The following is a 20976-nucleotide window of genomic DNA, read 5'->3' as shown; positions in this document are numbered from 1 at the left end:
GAATTTGGGTATTGGTTTTCTGGTGCTTTTTTTTGTTCTTCTTGTTTCCCACCCCCTTCAGTTTTACTTCACTCTTGCTTCTCCCCCCACCGCTTGTAAAGGCTCTCTAAAAAGTAAAACCTTAGCATTTTGTCCAAATCTGGATCACTCATGGCATTACAGTTGACAAAAAAACCCCAAACTAATGTATTTCTGGAAATGTTTTAGAGTAAATTTTTTAAGCTGTGGGAAAACAAGGGAAAAATGACATAGCATAAGGAAGGGCCTGTGAATTAAGAAATCCTGTACACCAGCTGCTAACCAAATGCTACTTTGCTGGATTAAGAACCTCCTAAGAAGGGCTATAAATATGATGATCCTCTCCCTTCAGTTCATCAACCTGAAGAGCCAATCAATATTCACTTCAGCAGTATCTGCAATCTATCTGTAATAAAGCTTTCTCCTCTTAACTTCTTCACACTCACAACTAGGTCTCTGTTTCACAGATGGAGAACTCAATATGCAGTAAACACTTCTTTTTAATCTATTTATCAAAAACCCATGAAACAAAGCAAATCCATAGCACTTGGGTGTTTGCTAGGAATATTATTCAGGACTACTATACTGAAATCTGATTGGCTTTATATCGTAATTTATGTCATCGATTAATCATAAAATGTCTGATTAGCAAGATGCTGTCAATCATTTTTATTTGGCAAGTGATTTGTAAAACTTACCCTGTTACATTACAAAACTTACCCTGTTACATTACAAGGCATTTTTTAATTTTCACACACCCTGGAGTCTTTTCTTCTTTGCTGATTTTTTTCACTCTGTACTGTCGAATCTCTCGCACCAATGTATAAAAAGCATCCTCCACTCTCTGCATTGTAAAACACAACTCCTTAAAAACTGCTTCATTAACAATCGTGACATATTGGGACACCCAATGGCAGGGGAAAAACACCACAACAAAACCACTGAAATTATGAGCTTTACTTGAGAGAGATATGTGGATCTCCCTTTATATATTTAAAATGCTGGGCTTGCACATTTGCTGCTTGATAAATACTTTTTAATGCAAGCAAGACACACACTTAGAATTCCGTGATTAAAAATTATTTTCAATATCTATACTTCAAGCCCTCTTTTTTTCCTGTGCAAGGTAACACTCGGACAAAAAGAAGAATGATTTTCTTCCATCGCATACCATGCTGAAAATAACACCACTTGTGTTACTGAATCTTTTCACACATTTTTGTGGGCATGGATACATTTAGCAGGCACAAAACCTTAAGAGATTGTTAAGGGGGGGGGGGGTATGTGTGTGAAGTGAAACACAGTTAACCACGTATTTTCACACATAGCCAAACTGAGAACCTGTTACTGTAAGCTCATTTATGTTCTGTTATTTATGCAAGAAGGTGTATTTCCTTTCCAAAAATTTGGGGAACAAACTAACAAAGTATAGAAAAAGTCTAAAGAGGTAATTTCCTAAGAGGTTACAAAGAAATAAAATCTTCCAAGAATACTAAATTTTGGGTAATATGGTCTTTCAAGCTACTTCCTTTACAGAGCAAGTACTATGCTATTAGACTTAGGAAAAGGGATATTTGAGTCATGGCAATGCTTTTAAGAAGCACCTTAAGTATATCATATTTCAGAGTAACTTTCAAAATTACTTATTATAATTATAGAAGTTACTCTTCCATGCAGAAAGAGCAACAAGTTCATTATCATGATGTTAAGAGATTGGTTTACACCAACCTACAAGGCACACCTCATCTGTTTTCCTTGGGCCAGACTCGGGCAACTGCCAGGGTCCCGTAATAACCACTAAAGTGCAGACAGCCTGTGAAGTGCTGCTGCTCAGATTTTTCTCTGGTTGAAGGGAGCTCTTCAAGTATTCCACGGCTGACACAGAGCTACATGTTTTACTTCTCTGGTCTCATGCCCTACCTTTCTACAGCTCTGTTTAGGCTACTTGGAGATGATCAGTAAAAAAAAAAAAAAGTATGAGGACTGAAGATATCTTTAAGCAAATAGAAGATAAAGAGGTACAGCACCAGCTTTAAGTTAAAGTATCTGTTATTTTAAACTGATTGTATCTGTGCATAAACTTAAAAATTTAGATAAAACTGTATGTTCTTGTTGTAACAAGATGCAAAATGTTTAGCTGCAACTTTTAAAGGGAAGAGCAAATCTCCCTTCTACCTTACTGTCAATCTCATTATTTGTCTCCTCAGTCAGATCAACAGGGTTGTTAATTTGATACAAACTCATTATTTGAAAATAAAACCAGAATAGACTGATGTTCATGGAAAAAGAGTACAACCATTTAAGCCTCAAAACTTTATTAATACCCAAACACACAATTTGGGCTTGTATTTGGCAGATTTTCCAAAAATCATCTCTCCAACTCATCTTTATTATGCACCTAATAACAGAAATAGCTAACATTTACTGCCGCAGTTACTGGGTCATTTTGCATGAACTGTGCTGTAAGTTATCACATATAAGACTCATTCTTAACACACTGCTACTTATCTGAAGGTTCTGCTGATCTACGGCCACTTGAATTTAAGGATTAATTAGATTTATTTATTGGATTGTATTTCTCTGCTATATACAATGGGCCCTGTTAGGATGTAGTATTGATGAGGTGACAAGTCTTACATTCCAGATCTGAGTTTTCAAAATGTAAAGGAAGCCATTAAAAAAACAGCAGAAAAACCAAGTAAAGCTCATACTTTCACATTTTCCTGGAAGTTTATTCCTGAAGAGGAAACAGTAAACATTGATCAGCTTCTACGTGCCAAAGCACAGACTGTGCAAGAATCAACGTTTGTGCAACTCTGTTTTGCAGTGGAAATACGTAATTTGATTATGGAGCTTTCATATGAATAATCAGATATCAATTCTTCAGTCAACATTTATTGCCAACTTTCCCATCACCAATATGAGCTGTAATTTGCTTTAGGAATGCAGAGAGAGGTAGAGACACAGAGTGAGAAAAGAAATTGTTACTACTGCCACCACCAAGAACAGTCTTACAAATCCTGTTGAAAAATTATTCTGAAAGAAAATCTGTACAGAGACACGTTAGCTAATTTCAATAGCACAAGGTGACATTTTAAAGAGTCAGGTGCCAGTCTTACAAATTTTAAGCAGTCATTTTAATACCAATTTCTTTTAAGATTCTTCAGTGTTTTTTCCTTAAATGAGCATGGACCATATATTTCAAATATGATTAACCAGTCCTTTTAGCTGTCAGAACTGGAAGCAAAAATATCCTTTGGCAGATATTAAAAACTTCAAAATCTAAACAGCCCAAAGAACCCATGACCTTGAGGCAAAGTTTTCAAGATGCTTTTGACTCCTAGAAGACAGCCAAACATTCAATTTAAAATATGACTATGTGCAAAGAAAGTCTATTTCAAATACAGACCAAAGTACAAACAGGAATCTTTATATGTTCCACCTCTGTAAATAGTGCTTAAAAGAAACTAATGAAAATTAGCCTTGACATCTCAAAAGTGTTCTGTGCCCACCTTTATACACTTTATCTGAGTTGGTCTCCTAAAACCAATTGTTAGACAAATAAAATTGTTCATGAGGACACAAGCAAAAAGAACGCTACTCACTTGCATAAAAGCACTCCCAACATAAAACTTCATAGTGGTCAAGTCAGCTTAGCCAATGTTATCTTATGATGATTAAATACCAGACATACAATTAATATTAAAAATTAAATTAATAAATACTGCACAAAATCATGATTAAAGTTACAAAGTTAATCACTCCAAAGTTAAGAAGTGCCAGAAATACAGCTGTCTGTTCTACCTGAATTTCACCCATTGTGCACATATATCCTTTTTTTGCTGCACCTGTTTAATCTTTACATTAGGTAAATAACGAACCTGTTTCCTCAGCATCCTGGAGTCATTCAGCACACAAGCTGGATGCCAGAATTTGTTTCAACATTATCCAAACTTTTATTGTTGGGCCCTGTTCTTGGCAAGGACTAAGCTTTTTTGGAAAAGTTTTACCTTAGAACAAAAAAGTGACATGAAAAAACTCAAAACAACTCAACCCACACTGAAGTCTGTCAAAGTTATAACTAACTGAAAACAAAGTTATAAAACAGAACCTGTACACATGAACTACATTAAAAATGGCTTGGAGTGAATCACATACATTATCATTAACCAGGTATGACAAATCCCTAAAAATTGGCAAGTTTGTCCAAGCAAACTAAGTTATTATAGTTATTCATGAATCTTAACTGAAAAGTAGGAATGAAGTTCTGTAAATACTGCACTGATTACTTCATCAGACCAGGCACAGGTTCTCAACTTACTTTCGTCACAAGTTTGGAGCCTAACCTATTGTACATCAGACAGCTGAAATAACTATAATGCTTTAACAGCATCCTTGTGATTTAGGTCAACTTCTTCACTGAACACTTCAAAAGTGTGTTTAAATATACATTTTCAACAACGAGACCTACTGCTTTGGGGAATCCTTTACTATGCTTACAATAATGCCCATATATCTACTTTCCTTTGAGTTAAATACTAGCAGGACAGTTGAAATGTTCCAAGGAAGACAAAAACCTACAATCAAACCAGATTTGGCGTACCCCCTTAAGAGGTTTTCCTTGTGTAACTGACAGGCAAATGAAAGCCCAGTGACACAGCCTTGAAGGGGATAAATCAAGTTTGCCTCTCATCTCTCATTGATAATATTGGAAGCTATATGCTCAAGTGGACAGGGAAGAATTTGAGTTTAAAGCTTGTATCAAACAGAGAAAAGCAAAAACAGCTATCAAAAACTTAAGAAATTCATACCCTTCTGCATAATGATTGTGAAAGGATGGGTATAAGTGATGCAACATGCCTTACAAAACCACCAGTATTGACACATTGACATTTAGAAATAGGACTATCACTATTTTCCATAAATTACATTATTTTAATTTCAGTGGTCTAATTTTAAAAAGTTAATAATCTGTAGCTTTATACCCAAGTTGCAGGGTCCACTAAGTGAATGTTTCACTGGTGAACTCAATGATTTGTATGAAAATTCACACAGATATCTGGCTTAGAGTAGTAAGTTTTTTTGCAGTAAGTTACAGTTTACATCTTTATTGCCAGTCAGAACCAAATAAAAACAAATACACTAACTTTTAGAACAACTTATTTCTGCACTTCATTTTAGTGTTTTTCTCCTTCCTGTTTTTGACCTTGTCTATGAATTTTTGAAAATCTTAAAAACTGACTTAGTTGGAACTGAACTATCATTCTGCACGAGCATATAATGTCATAATTTAAAAAAGTGTCTTGGCAGTCAAAACAGACTACATGCACAACTCCTTTCCATTTCCATCTCCCCTGTTTCCTTCCCCAGAAACCTTTCTGATTGTCTCTGAGTTCCAGCAGAAGTGGGGCATGGGCAAGGGCTGAAGCAAGAAGATGGTGAGGGCCCCTTCGTCAGGGCATTTCAGTGTGGTAGGAAGTGTGTACAAGAAAGGAAAAGAAGCTTCCTACTTCTAAGTATTCTTGTCAGACTTTCTACAGACTCCAGAAGTTACCAGACCACTAAATACATCTGTTCATACTTGGAAGTTCTGTATGTAACCAGAGAGGACCAGATTTATTTATTTATTTATTTATAGCCAAGGACTGAATTCTGCCCAATAAAAATATAGTCCATGGGCCACATGCAGCTCTCAAAATGGTTTGAATCCCCTAATTTAAAAAGTTACTTTGGAAGAAGGCAGATATACATATATGCATTTTATATATGACAGTGTGACTGAAAAATCATAATATGTCAATGCATATGTATGCACATATACATACACAAACACATACACAAGTATTTAGATGATCTTGCTGTAATTAAAGATCAGGTTCTTCCTCTAATTCCTTTTTGTCTTCTCAAAAATATTTTATTAACACAGCATCTTATGAAGTAGTTTCATAACACAATATGTTATGACCAGCACTGCTAAACAATCAGCAGTCATACCTTGGGGTTCCAACTTTTAAAAGCCAACATTCTCAAAACAGCCTATTGGGTATCTTTATTTCAAAATCCACAAGACACCTTTAAGGACTCCTTATCTGTAGAGGGGGTAAAGCTCAGCTTTGAAAAACAAAAGCCAGTCAGATCCCTTCTGTAACATTTCAGTTGGCACCTCCAGAAATATAAAGTCACAGATAAAAGCAGCTAAATTATAGAATGACAGTTCATATATGACTGATCCATTGTCCTCTGAAACAAGTACAAACCTCCGGCAGACCTCTTAAAAGTCTAAAAGATAAAAAAAGCAGATACTACTTTCTGTAAACAAAGATTATAAAACTGGAGTGGTGTTTTTTGAGCATGTTATTTTGTACTGGCTAGGCATGGCACGGCTGCTTGTAGGAGTAAACTGCAGGTGGGGTGGGAAAAAGAAATCTTTGGAAATACACCATCATATCAACATACTTCTATTAAAAAGTGGCTATGCAAAAGGAGTATTTCCTCAAAGCCTGACACTATTTTATAAACAGGCTGAACAAAGTAAAATCTAGATGTTAGTACAGAACTTCCACTATTTCAAGCCTCAAACATAATTTCAGAGTTCTTCCTTTCTTATCCTAACATCTCAGTGACAGCCACTAATGCAGGACCTTCCAAACAAGAACACTGTAATTATTAAGTCCACTTATATTCCACATTCTTCAGAACACTCTTGTGGCCTAATTTATTCTCATTAAAGCTGTGTAGTTCTGGTTTTTTATCCCTACCTAATAGAGACTTTCTCTATTGTCAGAAGTTAGTATTCCTTTGATTCCTCTGTAAAGTTTTACTAATTAGTCCAGGTTTCAACTTGTCAGAAATTTGGGAGGGTGTGGCAAATTCGCACTAATAAAATTTTAATTTCTTATATCCAAAAGTAACTTCCATACTGCCTGTGAGAAAATTCTGCCAAGTGATGCAGCTGACTATATTTAGCAGTTACTCAAATTGCAGTATTTTGCTCTTATTTGCCTCCTTCTGCTACACCTAATTCCTGATTCATAATTTGCACGTAATACTTCCCATTATGTAGAGAGTACAAGTTATTCAGCTTGATCCAGTCTGTACTGATAGTAAGTTTTAACTCTTACAAGAAAAAACACAAATCAGCATTTTGCAAAAAGAATGCTTTCTTCCAGAAGTACAGAACCAGTTTCATCTATATCTGTCTAGCTTATCTTCTCCTAAATGCACAGATGTACCACTATGTGCACCTTTGTCCTAGCAAACCCTGAGAGAAGCACTGCCAGGACCCTAACGGCTGCCTCTTTTACCTATACCTGTGGGGTGCAATAAACCAACAGTGAGCTCTAGTCTTAGAAAACTATCAGTTTACACAAGCAATTAATCCAGTAATTTCAAAAAAGATTATGGTCAATTGCTTAGCTATAAAACAGTATATCAAGCATGTCCCACTAACACTGAATCAATGCCTCAAAAAAATTCCTTGTTATTAATGAAAAGACTTAAACCAGAATAAACTAATTAGCTGTTTGTCTACTTAATACTCTTGCTGAGGAAAAGAGCATCACACATCTAAGTAGAAGTGATTTTTATGCTATTAAAACTTATCACAATGTTAAGAATGCTGTAACCATCTGACAGTGCAGAGTGACAGCGGGCCAGGTCTCATTCCTTGAGTTTGTGCAACTGAAGCAAATCACTCACTCATTAATAAACAATTACCAGCTGCCAGTGAGTTGACAGAAAGAAGAGACACCACAAGAATTTATACTCTGGAGAAATCTATCTATTGATACAACCAAGCAATTGTCAATGCCTTGAATAATTAACATTATGATAATACCAATGAGAGTTCTGCACTTGTATCTGGTAAGTTTTGAGCTTTACCTGTCTTGTCTTTGCTGATGTTTCAATGAAAGGAATTCCATAACTTCTTGCTAAATCCTGAGCTTGTTTTGTATCTACTGTTCTGGAAGGCAAATCACATTTGTTTCCTACTAGCACCATTGGGACATCTTCAGAGTCTTTAACTCTCTTTATTTGTTCCCTGAAAAGAAAAAAAAAAAGGCAGACCGTATTTAATAAGCATTCATAGTTTATATGGTAGATTTTAAAACAATGAAAAAATAAATTAACAGATTCCAACATCATTCTTTATGTTAATTTACTGCACATACACTATTAGAAGCCACCAAAAAACCCCAAACTGACCAATCCTGTCACCATTAAGTTTATCATCTTATTTAAAAAAAAAAAAAAAAGGTTGACATTTTGCAAACTACTATAGATTTTGATGTCATTACACTTTTTTTTTTTTTAAGTGTTTTTTTTTGTTTTAACAGCTAATGCCAGAACAAGTCTAAGCAGCTTTGGTATAAATCTTACTACCTATCCCTCATAATCAGCACTCATAATATTTAATTAATTTGCTAAGATAAAACACTGTCAAAAGCACTATGTCCATTGTCTCAATTTTGGTTTGTTTTTTGTGGTTTTGTAATTAAAGACAGCACTACACACTCTGCATTTAGACAGGAGTTTTTAAAGTTTGAAGACCACTGGTCTGATTGTCTAGAAAGAGAAATCTGGTAAGAGTGTCCTTTCAAACACTAGTTAGAAAGCATCTTGTAATACTAGTTAGATGTACTTGTCAAGAATCTCAAACAACAATCATTAATTTCATTACCTTTGTCTTCCCAAATAACCTAGCAGTATGTTCCTTTATTAATATAGTCACCGTTTCCAGTTATTTATAAGCCTTCAGCTTCAGTCTGCAAGGTCATCCACAGGTGTGTAAATACACAGTAGAAACTCCAACATTCAACTCACAACATTCTTTAAAATAAACTGGGAAGGCCTTCTTATGCAAATCTGCATCTCTCTTTAAAAACCAAAAATTCCACATAAAAACCTCTACACTCCTTCTTCGCCTTATGTTAACATCTATCTTACCTTTTTCCCTTCTTCCTCTACAACCAGAGGAAATCCATTTATAATAATCTGGTTAAATAACAAAGAGAAGTTTATGTGTTTTCTGAGAGCAATAGATATGTTTTTTTAATTTGCCATCCCTGCTGTGCTAACTCTTAACAGGTTTTTGGGTTTTTTTTTTTTTGGTTGTGTTTTGTTTTTTTTTAAAAAAGTCACCAGTACCAATACATTCCATTAGAAGATTTTATATATAATGAAATGTATACAAACACCGGCTAGCTCAATTTAAATACAAAAAAAGAAACAGTCCTAAAAGAAAGTGCCCGCATTCTCAATACTGATCTCTCCCTGGATTAACATGCAGCAATTTTGTCCCTCATTTACAACAGTAGTCCCCTGATCCCATAGCTGCTCCTGGATATAAACCAGCAGTAAACTATTTCTGTAGGTAGGCATCAACCTGTTTAGCTACTCACATCAGCACACTACACAATCACACAAGCTGACTTGCTGGCATACAGGAGAAAATGAAACTACACAATCAGGGTAGTTATGTGTGCTGACTTTGATTACCTTGAACTGTCATGGTATCCCACCTTAAATGAGGAACTGTAACTTCTCTTCGTTAACAGAAATGTGCAACTTCAGCTTATGAGTAGGTGTTGGGTTTGTGGGTAATATTGATAGCAAAACACTCCTCCACCCTACAGCAACACAGATCTGACAGCATTATAAATGTCTAACTATGAATCGCTTAATATTATGTGTTTGGGACTAATCTTAAACCGATGCTGCTAAACTCAATGATCTTAGGTGGGATTTGCATTGCCTTCTAACAGAACACCCAAGGACAGTTCAGTATAATAGTAAGCTACTACTAAGTTATAAATTATCTGGTATGGTAATCACTAAAGGTTGCTTCTATTTCTATATACTATCTCTATCTGTGTATCTGACAGAGAAAATATGAGTTGAAATTTTTAACTAATTATCAAAAAAAAAAAAGGGAGACTATGGAGAAACTAGTAACAGGTTGGTTTTTAGAATTCATCCTGGAGCTCTGATTTTTGTGCATCTGCCCTTCGTAGGCATCAGGACTCGCACGTTACTCTTCTAGTAACATTCCATAGGTATTTCTCCTCCACTTCCAGAACAAAAACTAACAATTGACATTATTGTCTGTACAATTTCAATTGCATAAGTTCTTCCATCTTAGCACACAATTTTATCTATGGAATGGGCAGTTTGCCTTTAGGTAAGTCTTCACTATAAATAGGCAGAAATACTAAGTCACATTAGTTTACACCAGAAGAGCTTTCCCGCACTTTGCCTAACTTGCAAATGAAGCAACAGATTTTCCAACTACCCAAAATTCCAGACATACAAATGCACAAATAAGTTGCAGTATTGCTAATTTGCAAACTTTCCCTTAGATGCTATTTCATAAGAGATCATTCTATTACCTAATGGAAGAGCAAGCAACCTATCCACCTAATACAAGAGTTAGTCAATTATCTGTCAATATACACACCTATAATGGTGAATATCTTCAAAAGACTTTGTGTTGTTTATAGCAAATACACATAGGAAGCCTTCCCCTGTTCTCATATATTGGTCCCTCATTGCACTGTATTCTTCTTGACCTGCTGTATCAAGAATATCCAAGAGACAGGTTTCTCCATCAATTACTACTTGCTTCCTGTAGGAATCCTAAGAAAAGAAAAAAAAACATAAACCTTGGTTAAACACAAACAAGTAAGATTTCAAACACCTATAACTCAGGATATATTAAAGTTATTCACTAGTAATCGAGCATGACTAAAACACTTAAGAGTCAAAAATCCAACTTTACAGATGAACAAATGACAGTAGGAAAATATTGTCCCATATTTATATGTATACAGTAGTAGTAAGAGCAGAAGTAGTAAGAGCACTGAAAGGACATGTTCTTACTCATATTCTGAATCTTCAGTGAGTAACAGTACATGTGTGAACACACACAGAAAGAGAGCAGTGTTCTTATTTTGCACAGAAGAATAAAAAGTACAAATTGGATCCAGATTAAAAGCATCTCCCCTTTGTCTCTGTTAATAGAAGAATTGAAGAAACTCGTAATCCTGATTTTAAAAGGTTTGACTTGGTTTAAGCTTACTCAATTTACCAAATTTTTTTTTCAAAAGTAAAATTTGACCTTCATTCTGTGGATGTTTACGGAAGCGTTGTGCCACAACAATGTACAGAACAACAGAATAGAAAGACTACACAAATAAGACAACTCCAAAAATCTATGCCACTGAAAAAGAAATTAAGCATAAAAAGCCTTCAGTGTATGAAATAGGAAATCTGTTTTGTTCGCCTAAGTAGGTGCATATAATTATATTTTCTATTAAGTTATCAAAGTTGAGTTGATATGTTTCAAGTTCAAGCTTTTTAGCTGAGACAGACCAACAGAGTCCTACAGAAGCCCTGATGGGTTGGTGCACAGAGATGTTGGAACAAATTATTTCAATGCTATCAATTCAAAGTTTTCAGGTCACTGATTGAAGTGGCTAAAATCTGTAAAAAGACCCAAGCAACTAGATATTAGTGTCTATTTACAGCTCTTTTAGGTGCTAGGCTTCTGTGAGTACACAGTTTTAGTGACAAGAACATAAGCATTACTTTCCCAATAGTTTCTAAAAACATATATATATTTGAAATAAAACCATGTCAATAAGCTTTAAAAATAGGTCATTGAGTAGTGCCATGAATTATTCTCCATAAACAATACTTGTAACAAATAAAAGGTATAAACAAAATCTTGGTATTACCTTTCAGATCCCTTAGCTAGAGATTAACACAATATTGCCTTTGTTCTTTTTAACACTATACAGAAGTGAACCTAATCTACTAGGAAGGGATTTAAAGAATTAAAGCTGCAATTCTAGCCAACTTCAAGATGAATTCAGTATGACCTTCCTTCCTCTGTACACATTTTAAGGCACAGCACACCTACTCCTATGCACTTTCCATCTATTTGTAGTTTTACAAAAGGCTCTCTTCTTTCCTCTTGCTTATGCTTAAAACCAAACAGGAGGTAAGTGTATAGAATAAGTATCTTAAACTAAACATACTCTGTAATCTCACATTTATCTGAAGCCTAGACGACATTTAACAGTATCAGGTAAAACAATATTGACTGTTTACCTTAAAGATAAAAGTTTACCTCCAACATGATTTTGGAAATATTTATTTCACAGAAGTGCAAAATCTATGTTCAAGTAAGAAGTAGGTAACTTAAAAACATAAGCCATGTTTAAATATTGATACAGATGAGACATACAAAAGCTCCAATGTGTTTTAAAATAAGGTTTATATTCTATCTTATTCCTTAAAGAAAAAAACACCCTAAAACCCCCAAAGGACACATCTTCATTCCAATTCATTTAAATTCAATAGCAGATCCCCCATGTCCTATGATACCTTTATCACAGTTCACAGTGAAATACTAGAGAAACTTGTATCATACTAGGCTTATTTACAGAGCTTTCATTTTCTGTTCTTGCAATTTGACTGCTAGTTTAAAAATATGAAAAACAGTTCTTGAAAAGCCTGTATTATTCCTTTATATCTTAGGACTTCAAAGGAAAATAAATTCCCCTCAACTGAGCTCTAAACAACAGCTTTAAGTAATTTTCATCAAAGAAAATAATTTTTAAGAGAAGAAAATTACTTTTAAGAACTGCTGGCTTTAGCACGCCTACCAGTAGCAGCAAAGATGCACCAGCATAAAGCACAGCACAGGTACAAAAAAGAAGGAACACTTTGAGATAGCAGTTGTTTTGCCCACTTCTGGAGAGAAAATTTTGTCACTAACTAGAAAGGGGATTTGAGGCAGAAGAAAAAGAAAGATGTGGGAGAGAAAATACAAGCTTATGATTTCCTTCCAAGCTACTGAAATAATAAACACTGCTTTTTTGCCTTCCCATTCCCGCAAAACATCAAACCTGAAATCACATTTGTCACTATAGGAAGGAAAACTGAAGCACCACATTAAAAGCTCAGGCTTCTGGGACCCCCACCCCCATCACGGTGAATAACAGTGTAAACATACTCAAGATAAAATCTGTTTATTTGTTACCATACTGTAAAAAATTAAAGTCCTGCAAAACAGAATGTAGGATGTAACAAAAAGTTATGCCACTATAGTACTTGTGGCACTTCTGCTTCAAAATGCAATTGCAGAACCCAAATGGCCAGACTCCCCATCAACAACAAAAAAAACCCCATTCTAATCTATAAATTTTGTGATTGATAAAAACTGAGTAGCTTTACTGCACACTGGAAGATTTGCAGTAATTAATGCAATGAAGAGATATCCAGTATAAAGCTATTAAGTAAAAACAAAATGCAAAGTAGAGTTAGTTTCAAAGTAGTACCAGACTCCAAACATGAATCTGCAATTTTCCCCCAGCATACAGACTCAGCGTATCTCCATTAAAAAAGTTTTAATTTCATTAATCACTTAACCTGCTCTTACTGGCCTTTCACAAAGCCATAAAAATCAGCATGGATTATGCTAAAGGAGTAATAATTCCATCTGTTCACATGCACTGATAAAAAAAAGTGATACGAAGTCTCAGCTATATGCTACATACGGAATTTATCTAAAAAAACACTGCTTAATAAATCCCATCCAAGCATGTAACTATTATTTTATAAAAATCCATTATACCAGGGATTTAATGTTAAAATATCACAGCTACTAAGACTAAGCTATTACTAAATATTAGTGGAAATTTCAGAGGTGCATAGGTCATTTAAGAACACAGACTTAAATATCAGTATTCCTAAATCAGCGGAGGGATTTTGCTAATCCAATTGAAAAACCTCTGACAGGCAACTAGGAAAGCTGTTCTTTACCTAAGACATTTAAAAGATTACATATATTTAGCACTAAAATGTACTGAAGGTGTAGAAAAAATAAAAATAAAAATTTAAATTATACTATCACACAAGAGATCACAAATAAAGATTTAACAAACCTCGACCAGGAGAGGGCACTAGTCCAACTGTTCTGTGTATTAGGCCAGATTTCGAAGCATTAGTGTACATACTGTTAAAAAACACTTAAAATTGCTTGGCTATAAATCTGTGCTTGTACATCTACTTCAAATAAGATACAAAATTGTGAAACACATATAAAGCATATATATATTTGAATAACAGTAGCCAGTCAAACATGCACTCATTTTAAATCCTTCCCCTGTCCCCCCCATCATCTGCTATGCTCAGATTAAGTAAATAAAATATTCAAGCAGGCCATGAAACTTGAAATTTTCCAAAACAAGTTTTATTTGTTGAATCATTAAGTCTATTCCACTGAAAACAGCAACAACATTAACACTGTAAATGTATCTGTGATTAAGTAACTAGTATATTTTTTCCTCTCTTCAACTGCATCATGTCTTTACAACATGAGAATTTTAGAAGTGTTGAGTTTCAGCTTGTTAATCACAGGAAAGATTTAAAATTATTCCATAATTATGTAGTTAACAGCTGTAGATAACAAACACTGAACTCCCTTCTCTGTCTACACATTTCCTGCAAGGAAAAATGAGTATTTTGGCAACAGCCATGAGGCAATGAAAGAAACAGCAGTAAGTGAGAAAGAATAGTAGTGACACTACTGAACCATCTTAACTGTTATGATTTACCAGTTGAAGCAACTTTATGCAGTATGAGGAAATAAGGCTAAAGTGCATTCTACAGCTATTGTTCTTTGATGAGCCCCTACCACCACAACTGCATCTATCCAGGAAGCACAACCAAGCAACCTTTCTCAACTGAAGAGGATTCTGCCCAAGCAAGGACTGAAGGATTTAAACCCAATCACAAGCCCATGCTCTGCAACCTGTTTGCCACTTCAAATCACAGACCACTCTTACTGTAACTGAATTATTTCTTCCCTACAAGCTTACCCACACGATTATGGCACTGTGAGCACACACAAGGTGATTTACCACAAGTAGGAAGATGGAGTCTCCATCCTCAAGGTCTCAGAATTTACAAGACAAAAATGATAGCTACTACTCAGACAAGAACTTGCAGGAGTTGCAGAAGATCGATACTGTTGCATGCAACAAGTTGTGGATGCTGGTAAAGCCCATTACATCAAAGGTTTCTTTCTTTCAGAACGTACTGATTCTGGACCACAGCACAGTGTTACAGTCATCCTGCACACTATGAAATAAAAGCCATAGTTCTGGGATTTTAGGTTCTTTCTATAAGGAACTGTTATTTCTTTTTATTATTTTACATTAAAATGTATTCGGTATTCCTGAAAATACTCAGCTTGTTGATTAGCAAAATCCCTCAAGTGACATAAGAATACTGGCATTTAAGTTTTTGTGTTCCAAAATTTACACAGTTCTGGCTTTATATGACACTTATAACACAGAACCTCCACAGTACTCTTTGTAACGCGTAAACACACCCCTAACCCAAGAGAAACCCAGATGATTATGAACAAGCATTACAAAGTCCAACATCCTCTGAGGTTCCTTTTGAAGGAAAAAGTAAAATCCTATTTTGCTTGTTCCTCTCAATGAATTTTGTGTTTTCTGTATTTTAAGTGTGTTTTGGTTTGTTGTTTTAAGATTCCCATCTTAGTAACTGAAAGAGCTGCTCTCCTAGTGCAAGTCAAACACTCCACAGGTCTATTCACAGAATCTCTACAAGCATACATGAAGTTACTTGGCCATGCAACAGAGACACAGGCTCATAAAGGTAAACTCAAACTCAAGCCAACACATCTCTCTTTGGGGGACGTTAACTGAGGCTTGTACTTCACTCAAGTAAGACAGCTTCCTACCATCTGGCTCCGTTTGCTTATGTCTACCTGAAAATGACTGCATAGCTATTTTCCGAGACACCATTTTAAGCCTAGACTTAAACCCTTGTGATTCTTTCAAGTGAGCTTGGAAGTGCCTCATTGTATAAGCACATAAATGAAGTCATAAGCTACAGAGCTTCAGTGCTAGGAACATAAAAATCTTGGGTAAATTATAGTGTCATTTCTCCTTTTGTATGGTCTGAGGTTATTAAATACAACAATCCACAGAATATTTCAGACAACACTAGTATTTTTCTTCTATTTAAGAGGCAGAGCTTGCCTGTTCATTAAAAACCTTCAAAATATCGCAACTTTTAAAGCTTTAATACAATTCCAGATTCTGAGGAACTGTACCATGTATTTCAAATAATCCACTACAGCAGCTATCTTATAACATTTTTTTCTAGATACGGAAACACGCACAGGTGTGTTAAAAAAAATCAGAATTTTTGCTTCATTCACCATAACGTTCCAGGACACACTTCCCACTGCGTGAAACGGATCCTAACGATATGAGCCACAAAAGCTTGATGCATACATTTCAGAAGTACAGATTTTCCTTCTTGATATCAAAAAGGAACATCACATTTAACAGCTTGCATGCAAAGCCATGAAGAGTTTTGCCAAGCATTTTCAAGTGAATTTGGCAAATACTTTGTCACTGAGATCCTAAAAACATGCATCCACACTGTCCAACAAAACATGACAATTAACACTACACTTTAATTGATCAAAATTGTTATTTTTTTTACTGTAGCTGTTGTTCTGCAGCCATATCAAGAAGCACAGCAATTCCCTCTCCCACGCTGGTCTGAGGCTGATCATTATCTTTGAGCTCTTTTCATTATAAAGCCTTGTTCTGTGTTTTTGTGGTAACTGTCCAAAAGCAAACTACTACTGTTATTACCAATAATTTCTCTTCACAAAAAGTATAAGATGAAATTGTTTACCTCTATTGTAGGGTCATATTCATCCACAAAGTGATTCTGAATTAGCTGTATTGTCAAGGCACTCTTGCCTACACCACCAGCTCCAACAACAACAAGTTTATATTCTGTCATTTTTTAGCAGACCTGATGACAAAGAAACCAACATTAAGCAGAAAGAGTCAGGCTCCGACTACTAAGGATGTTGTTGGTGTGTTTTCATTCAGTATCACGTTCCTTTACTATTACCGGAAAAGCAACTGCCTCCCTGAAAGACAAGACAAAAAGCTATGAGGGAATGCTGTTTCTCAAACAAAATTATACATAGGAAACATAACATAGGCACTAAACTGAAAGGCACCGATTACAAAGCGATAAAAAAACCACAAGGATATACTAAATTCTGAAAAAGATCAAAGAGTACTTCTTGCGGGGCACAGATTTTGTTCTCTGCTTTCTCCCAAAGCCCTGGTGACTCTGGGACACCTCCCGGGTTTTTACAAAAGCCGGGCCAAACCCAGCGCCCCTCAGGCTGAGCCACAACCCCGGGAACTCGCCTCCTGCAAACGGCTGGGACGGGACGGGACGGGCGCGGGTGCAAACACAGCTTCACCTGACGTCTCCACCGTCACATTTCATTTTAATTTTTCCCGGGCGAGCCCAGCGCGACCGCCCCCCGAGCGTGGCCGTGGGGCCAGCGGCAGGATCCCCCCAGCTCCCCTGGGGCTCGGGGTGCCGCTGCCCGCCCCGCCCCGGCTCCCCTCAGCCAGGAGCCAGCGACGCAGCCGGGCCACCGAAACTTTCCGGCCCGGCGCCTTCGGCCCCACGCACGGGGATTTTAAGGATTTGGGAGGAGATGGGGGGAAGAAAAAAAAAAAAAATCTACATGAGGAAAAGGGGGGGGGGGGGGGGGGGGGGGGTCGACTCGGCATAAGCCGCCGGGTGCCGGGCTCCCGGAGGGCGTTGGCCACCTGTCCCGTCGCCACCTCCAGCGGCCGCCGAGCCACCGCCCGCGCCGCGGGGAAGGACGGTGGAGGGGTAGGCGAAGGCTGCTCCAGAGGATGCCGGCGGAGGGGAAGTGGGACAGGGCGCAGCCCCGCGGGCGGCAGCGGGACAGGCACCGGGAGGCGGCCACCGCCCGGTTGCCGGCGATTCTGACCCTCCGCGGGGCGACGCCGGGAGGAAAGGGGGGACGGAGGAGGAGGGGGGTGCCCGGCTCCGGGAAGGCGCACCGTTTCCCCCTGCCCCATCTCGAAGGGAAAGGGGGAATAAAACAAGCGCGGACGGCTCGTCCCGGTTCAGAGGGGTAAGGATAGGCGGGTACCTGCCTGGCGCTGCAGCGGGCCGCGGGAGCACGCCGGCGCCTCCCTCGCCCGCCCCGCCACGGCGGCCGCTCCGCGTCCCTTTCCGTCCCGGTCTGAAATGGCGGGGGACGGGGGAGGGCTGGGGCTGGAGCTGCCGAGGGAGCCGAGCACCGAGAGGGTGGATGGATGGAGAGGCGCGATCGATGCGTTCCGCGCTCCCTCGCCCCTTGGCGGCAGCCCCGGCCCGGCCCCTCCCTCCCCCTTCCCCTCCCCCCCATTCCCCTCCCCCTCCCGCCGCGCCGCCTCAACCGCGGCGGCGGGAGGAGGAGGAGGGGCCGGGACCGCCCGTTGCGGGCACTGGGGCGAGGCGGGGCGGCGGCGTTTTGTGTTGCAGCGTGAGGGGAAGTCTGTTTGGGAAGTGTGCGCTTGAGGGTGGTGAAGGGAAATAAGTACAATTCCAGCGTTTCCTCGCCATTTCCCCCTCCCTCTTTGCCGACGGGCGCCCGACGTGCACCGCCGCGGCTCCCCGGAGCGGGGCGGGCTGAGGGAAGGAGGCGGGTTTGCCGGCCGCCGCAGGCTTTCGCCGGGTCGTCCTGAGGGGAGCGCGTCGGCTGCCCGGCCGGGGCGGGCGTGAGACAGTTCCTGGCGAAACACAAAACGCATTTTTGCCCGTAGCCGATTAAGAAAATGTCAGCAGAGGCCTTGCGGAACTGCTGCGAAACTTAGGCGCCCGTTAAAGTTGGTCGGCTTGCACTCCTTTCCAATAAAAATGCAAGGCTTTGTTATGAGCTACCGGGGTGCTCTGTATAAAAGTTAATAAACAGGGTGTTTTTGGAAGCAAGTTGGCAATTGCACAGTGAAGTCTGTTTTCTTACTGAAAGGCCAAAAACATAATTCCCAAAAACATAATTCCCTGTAATTGCAAGGCTCTAATGTGCTGATTAATACACTATAATGTCATTTATACTCCTGTGTTACATCCCAAGCAGTAAAATATTTTTGAAATGCATCACCAGGTCTCAGACTAAGGTAGCGAACCTTACTCCTAACAAAGCTTCGTCTGAGGGTAACTCCAGGGACGTTGACAGGCTCACACAAGGGATTGATTTGTCCAGTTTTACTTTCTGTCTTTAAATTGGAAGGTCAAAAATAAAAATGTCACATCTGCACATCTGGTGTGCAAGAGTTTTAATTTAAGAGTCTGGAGCTTTGTTTTCTGCAACTGTATGTGACAACTTCCAGCTTCTTTCATTCACAGTGTACCATCTAAGGGTACTTTTGGGCCATACCCAGCTGAGCATCGAAGGCATTAACCCTCCGGGACTATGCCATCTAATTTAGAAAGTATGTTCCTCTAATTCAAGTAAATAAGCCAAAGTCCCTGTGGTGGTGTTCAGCGGTACTCCCTGATGCTAAGGTGTTAAGACTTGGGTGGAAAACAAACACCTTTAAGCTGTTGTGTGAAAAATGGTATCTCTTCAGGCAGAGACCGCAAAAGATCACACGAGCTTTTCTTGTATTCTTGAAACAAGTCTTTTCTGTCACTGAAATCAGTGACAAAAGTCCTGTGGACTCCAATGGGATCTTCTGTAAGGATACTCATATACAGTGGAAGGGTCATGAACTGAGGAGAAAATGAAATTGGGAAACTCTTTATGATCCCCATTTCTCCTCTCCCAGGGATTTAGGTGTTAGTAACCTGATCATTTTTGTGTTAAATGTTTAATTAGATTGTTTCCCAACAGCCTCAATAAAAAAGACTTGTAAAAAAACATGTGACAGTGTAACATTAAATCATCTCACAAATTAGAGTTAAAACCGAGTGATTCAGTTTGCTTATTAAGTAGGCTACCTCACATGAGCAGATGTAAAAACCAAATGACAGACCTGCTTTCAAAGAACAAGTAGTCTGGTGGTAAAACCACAAGCTTGGGATGTGGGAAACCCACATTCCCATCTGTGGTGTGAAAGAGGCAAAGAAAAGATTTGAATGCATATGTTCGGTAACTGAGGTAAACGCCCTGATCAGCAATTTTAGGATAGCCGGATCTCACTTTCGTATTTTGCCCCCCCCCCCCCCCCCCCCAGGAAAATTGAGTGTTGTGTTTCTTCCTAATGCGGTGGGAAAATGCCTGCATGACAGAAAAACTTGCCCAGTTCTGCAAATAATGCTGGTGTTCCACAAACAGCTTTGATGGTTTGTTCTCATCTACAGGCCTTTATATGGGGAGAAGCTGTTCATCTTTAAACCCACACAGTCACAGCTGGGATCAGAAGAGTATCTGGAGAGCAGCTGTCTTTGGTAGAACCTTCTCTGTGAAAACTTCAGGTCCTGACAACAGCTTGAGTCGTAGTACCTCCATACAATCTCAATGAAATGTGCAAACAATCATTTTGCATATCATTGGGAGGGAAAAATAATTGTTAGGATTCTGGAAAAAACAGAATGCAAATCTTATTATTTGTTTTGTGCACAGATTTGTTTATAAATGTCTGTTATGAAATTGCTGTTTGCTTTAATGAAATTTTGTTTAGAAATATCTTCTCAGGCTTATGTGTGAAGTGGTTTGGAAACAAGCTGAAATAAATGAGCTGATCAAAAATATTAAGTGCCAGCCCATTGATACAAAAGCTGGTGAAAAGTCAGCACAAGCGATGCAAAACCCCCTAGATTTTGTGGAAGTGCTGTTTTATGAGTTACCGACTTCATTTTAGTGACTGTTTCTTCAGTGCAATTTGCACAGAGAATTCTGAACACAGGCAAAGAAGATGCACATCCTCAAATCCCAAAACACTTCAGTGTGCTAGAGCTAAATACTTTAGCTAAGTTAAAGAATATTCAAAGGCTTCTTCACATTTGCATTAAAATATTCTGGGCCCAGTCTTCTGGATCCTCTGTGGATACGGATCTTTGAGGGCAAATCACCAG

The 20976-nt window shown here is 38.4% G+C and overlaps 1 protein-coding gene across 8 annotated transcripts in view; it reads right to left on the bottom strand.

Annotated features, from left to right (window-relative positions):
* KRAS (KRAS proto-oncogene, GTPase) overlaps positions 1–18203 on the bottom strand; it is a 28085-nt gene extending 9882 nt beyond the window's left edge. Inside the window, exons 1-6 of one of the 8 annotated variants that reach the window (XM_074871371.1) lie at positions 18068–18171; positions 16993–17011; positions 16768–16890; positions 10475–10653; positions 7900–8059; positions 739–862 (exon numbers count right to left, since the gene is read on the bottom strand). In XM_074871371.1, the coding sequence (XP_074727472.1) occupies positions 743–862; positions 7900–8059; positions 10475–10653; positions 16768–16878 (570 nt within the window). In that variant the 5' untranslated portion in view covers positions 16879–16890; positions 16993–17011; positions 18068–18171 and the 3' untranslated portion in view covers positions 739–742. Of the gene's footprint in view, positions 1–738; positions 863–7899; positions 8060–10474; positions 10654–16767; positions 17012–18067 lie in introns of all 8 variants that reach the window. The other 7 variants (XM_074871372.1, XM_074871375.1, XM_074871367.1 and 4 more) reach the window with 7 other exon arrangements.
* Between the last annotated feature and the right edge of the window lie 2773 nt (positions 18204–20976).

The sequence above is a fragment of the Strix uralensis genome, chromosome 5 (genome assembly GCF_047716275.1).
Source record: "Strix uralensis isolate ZFMK-TIS-50842 chromosome 5, bStrUra1, whole genome shotgun sequence".
Classification (NCBI taxonomy): domain Eukaryota; kingdom Metazoa; phylum Chordata; class Aves; order Strigiformes; family Strigidae; genus Strix; species Strix uralensis.
The sequence above is the reverse complement of the archived record's forward strand: the minus strand, read 5'-3'. Positions and strand labels throughout refer to the sequence as shown.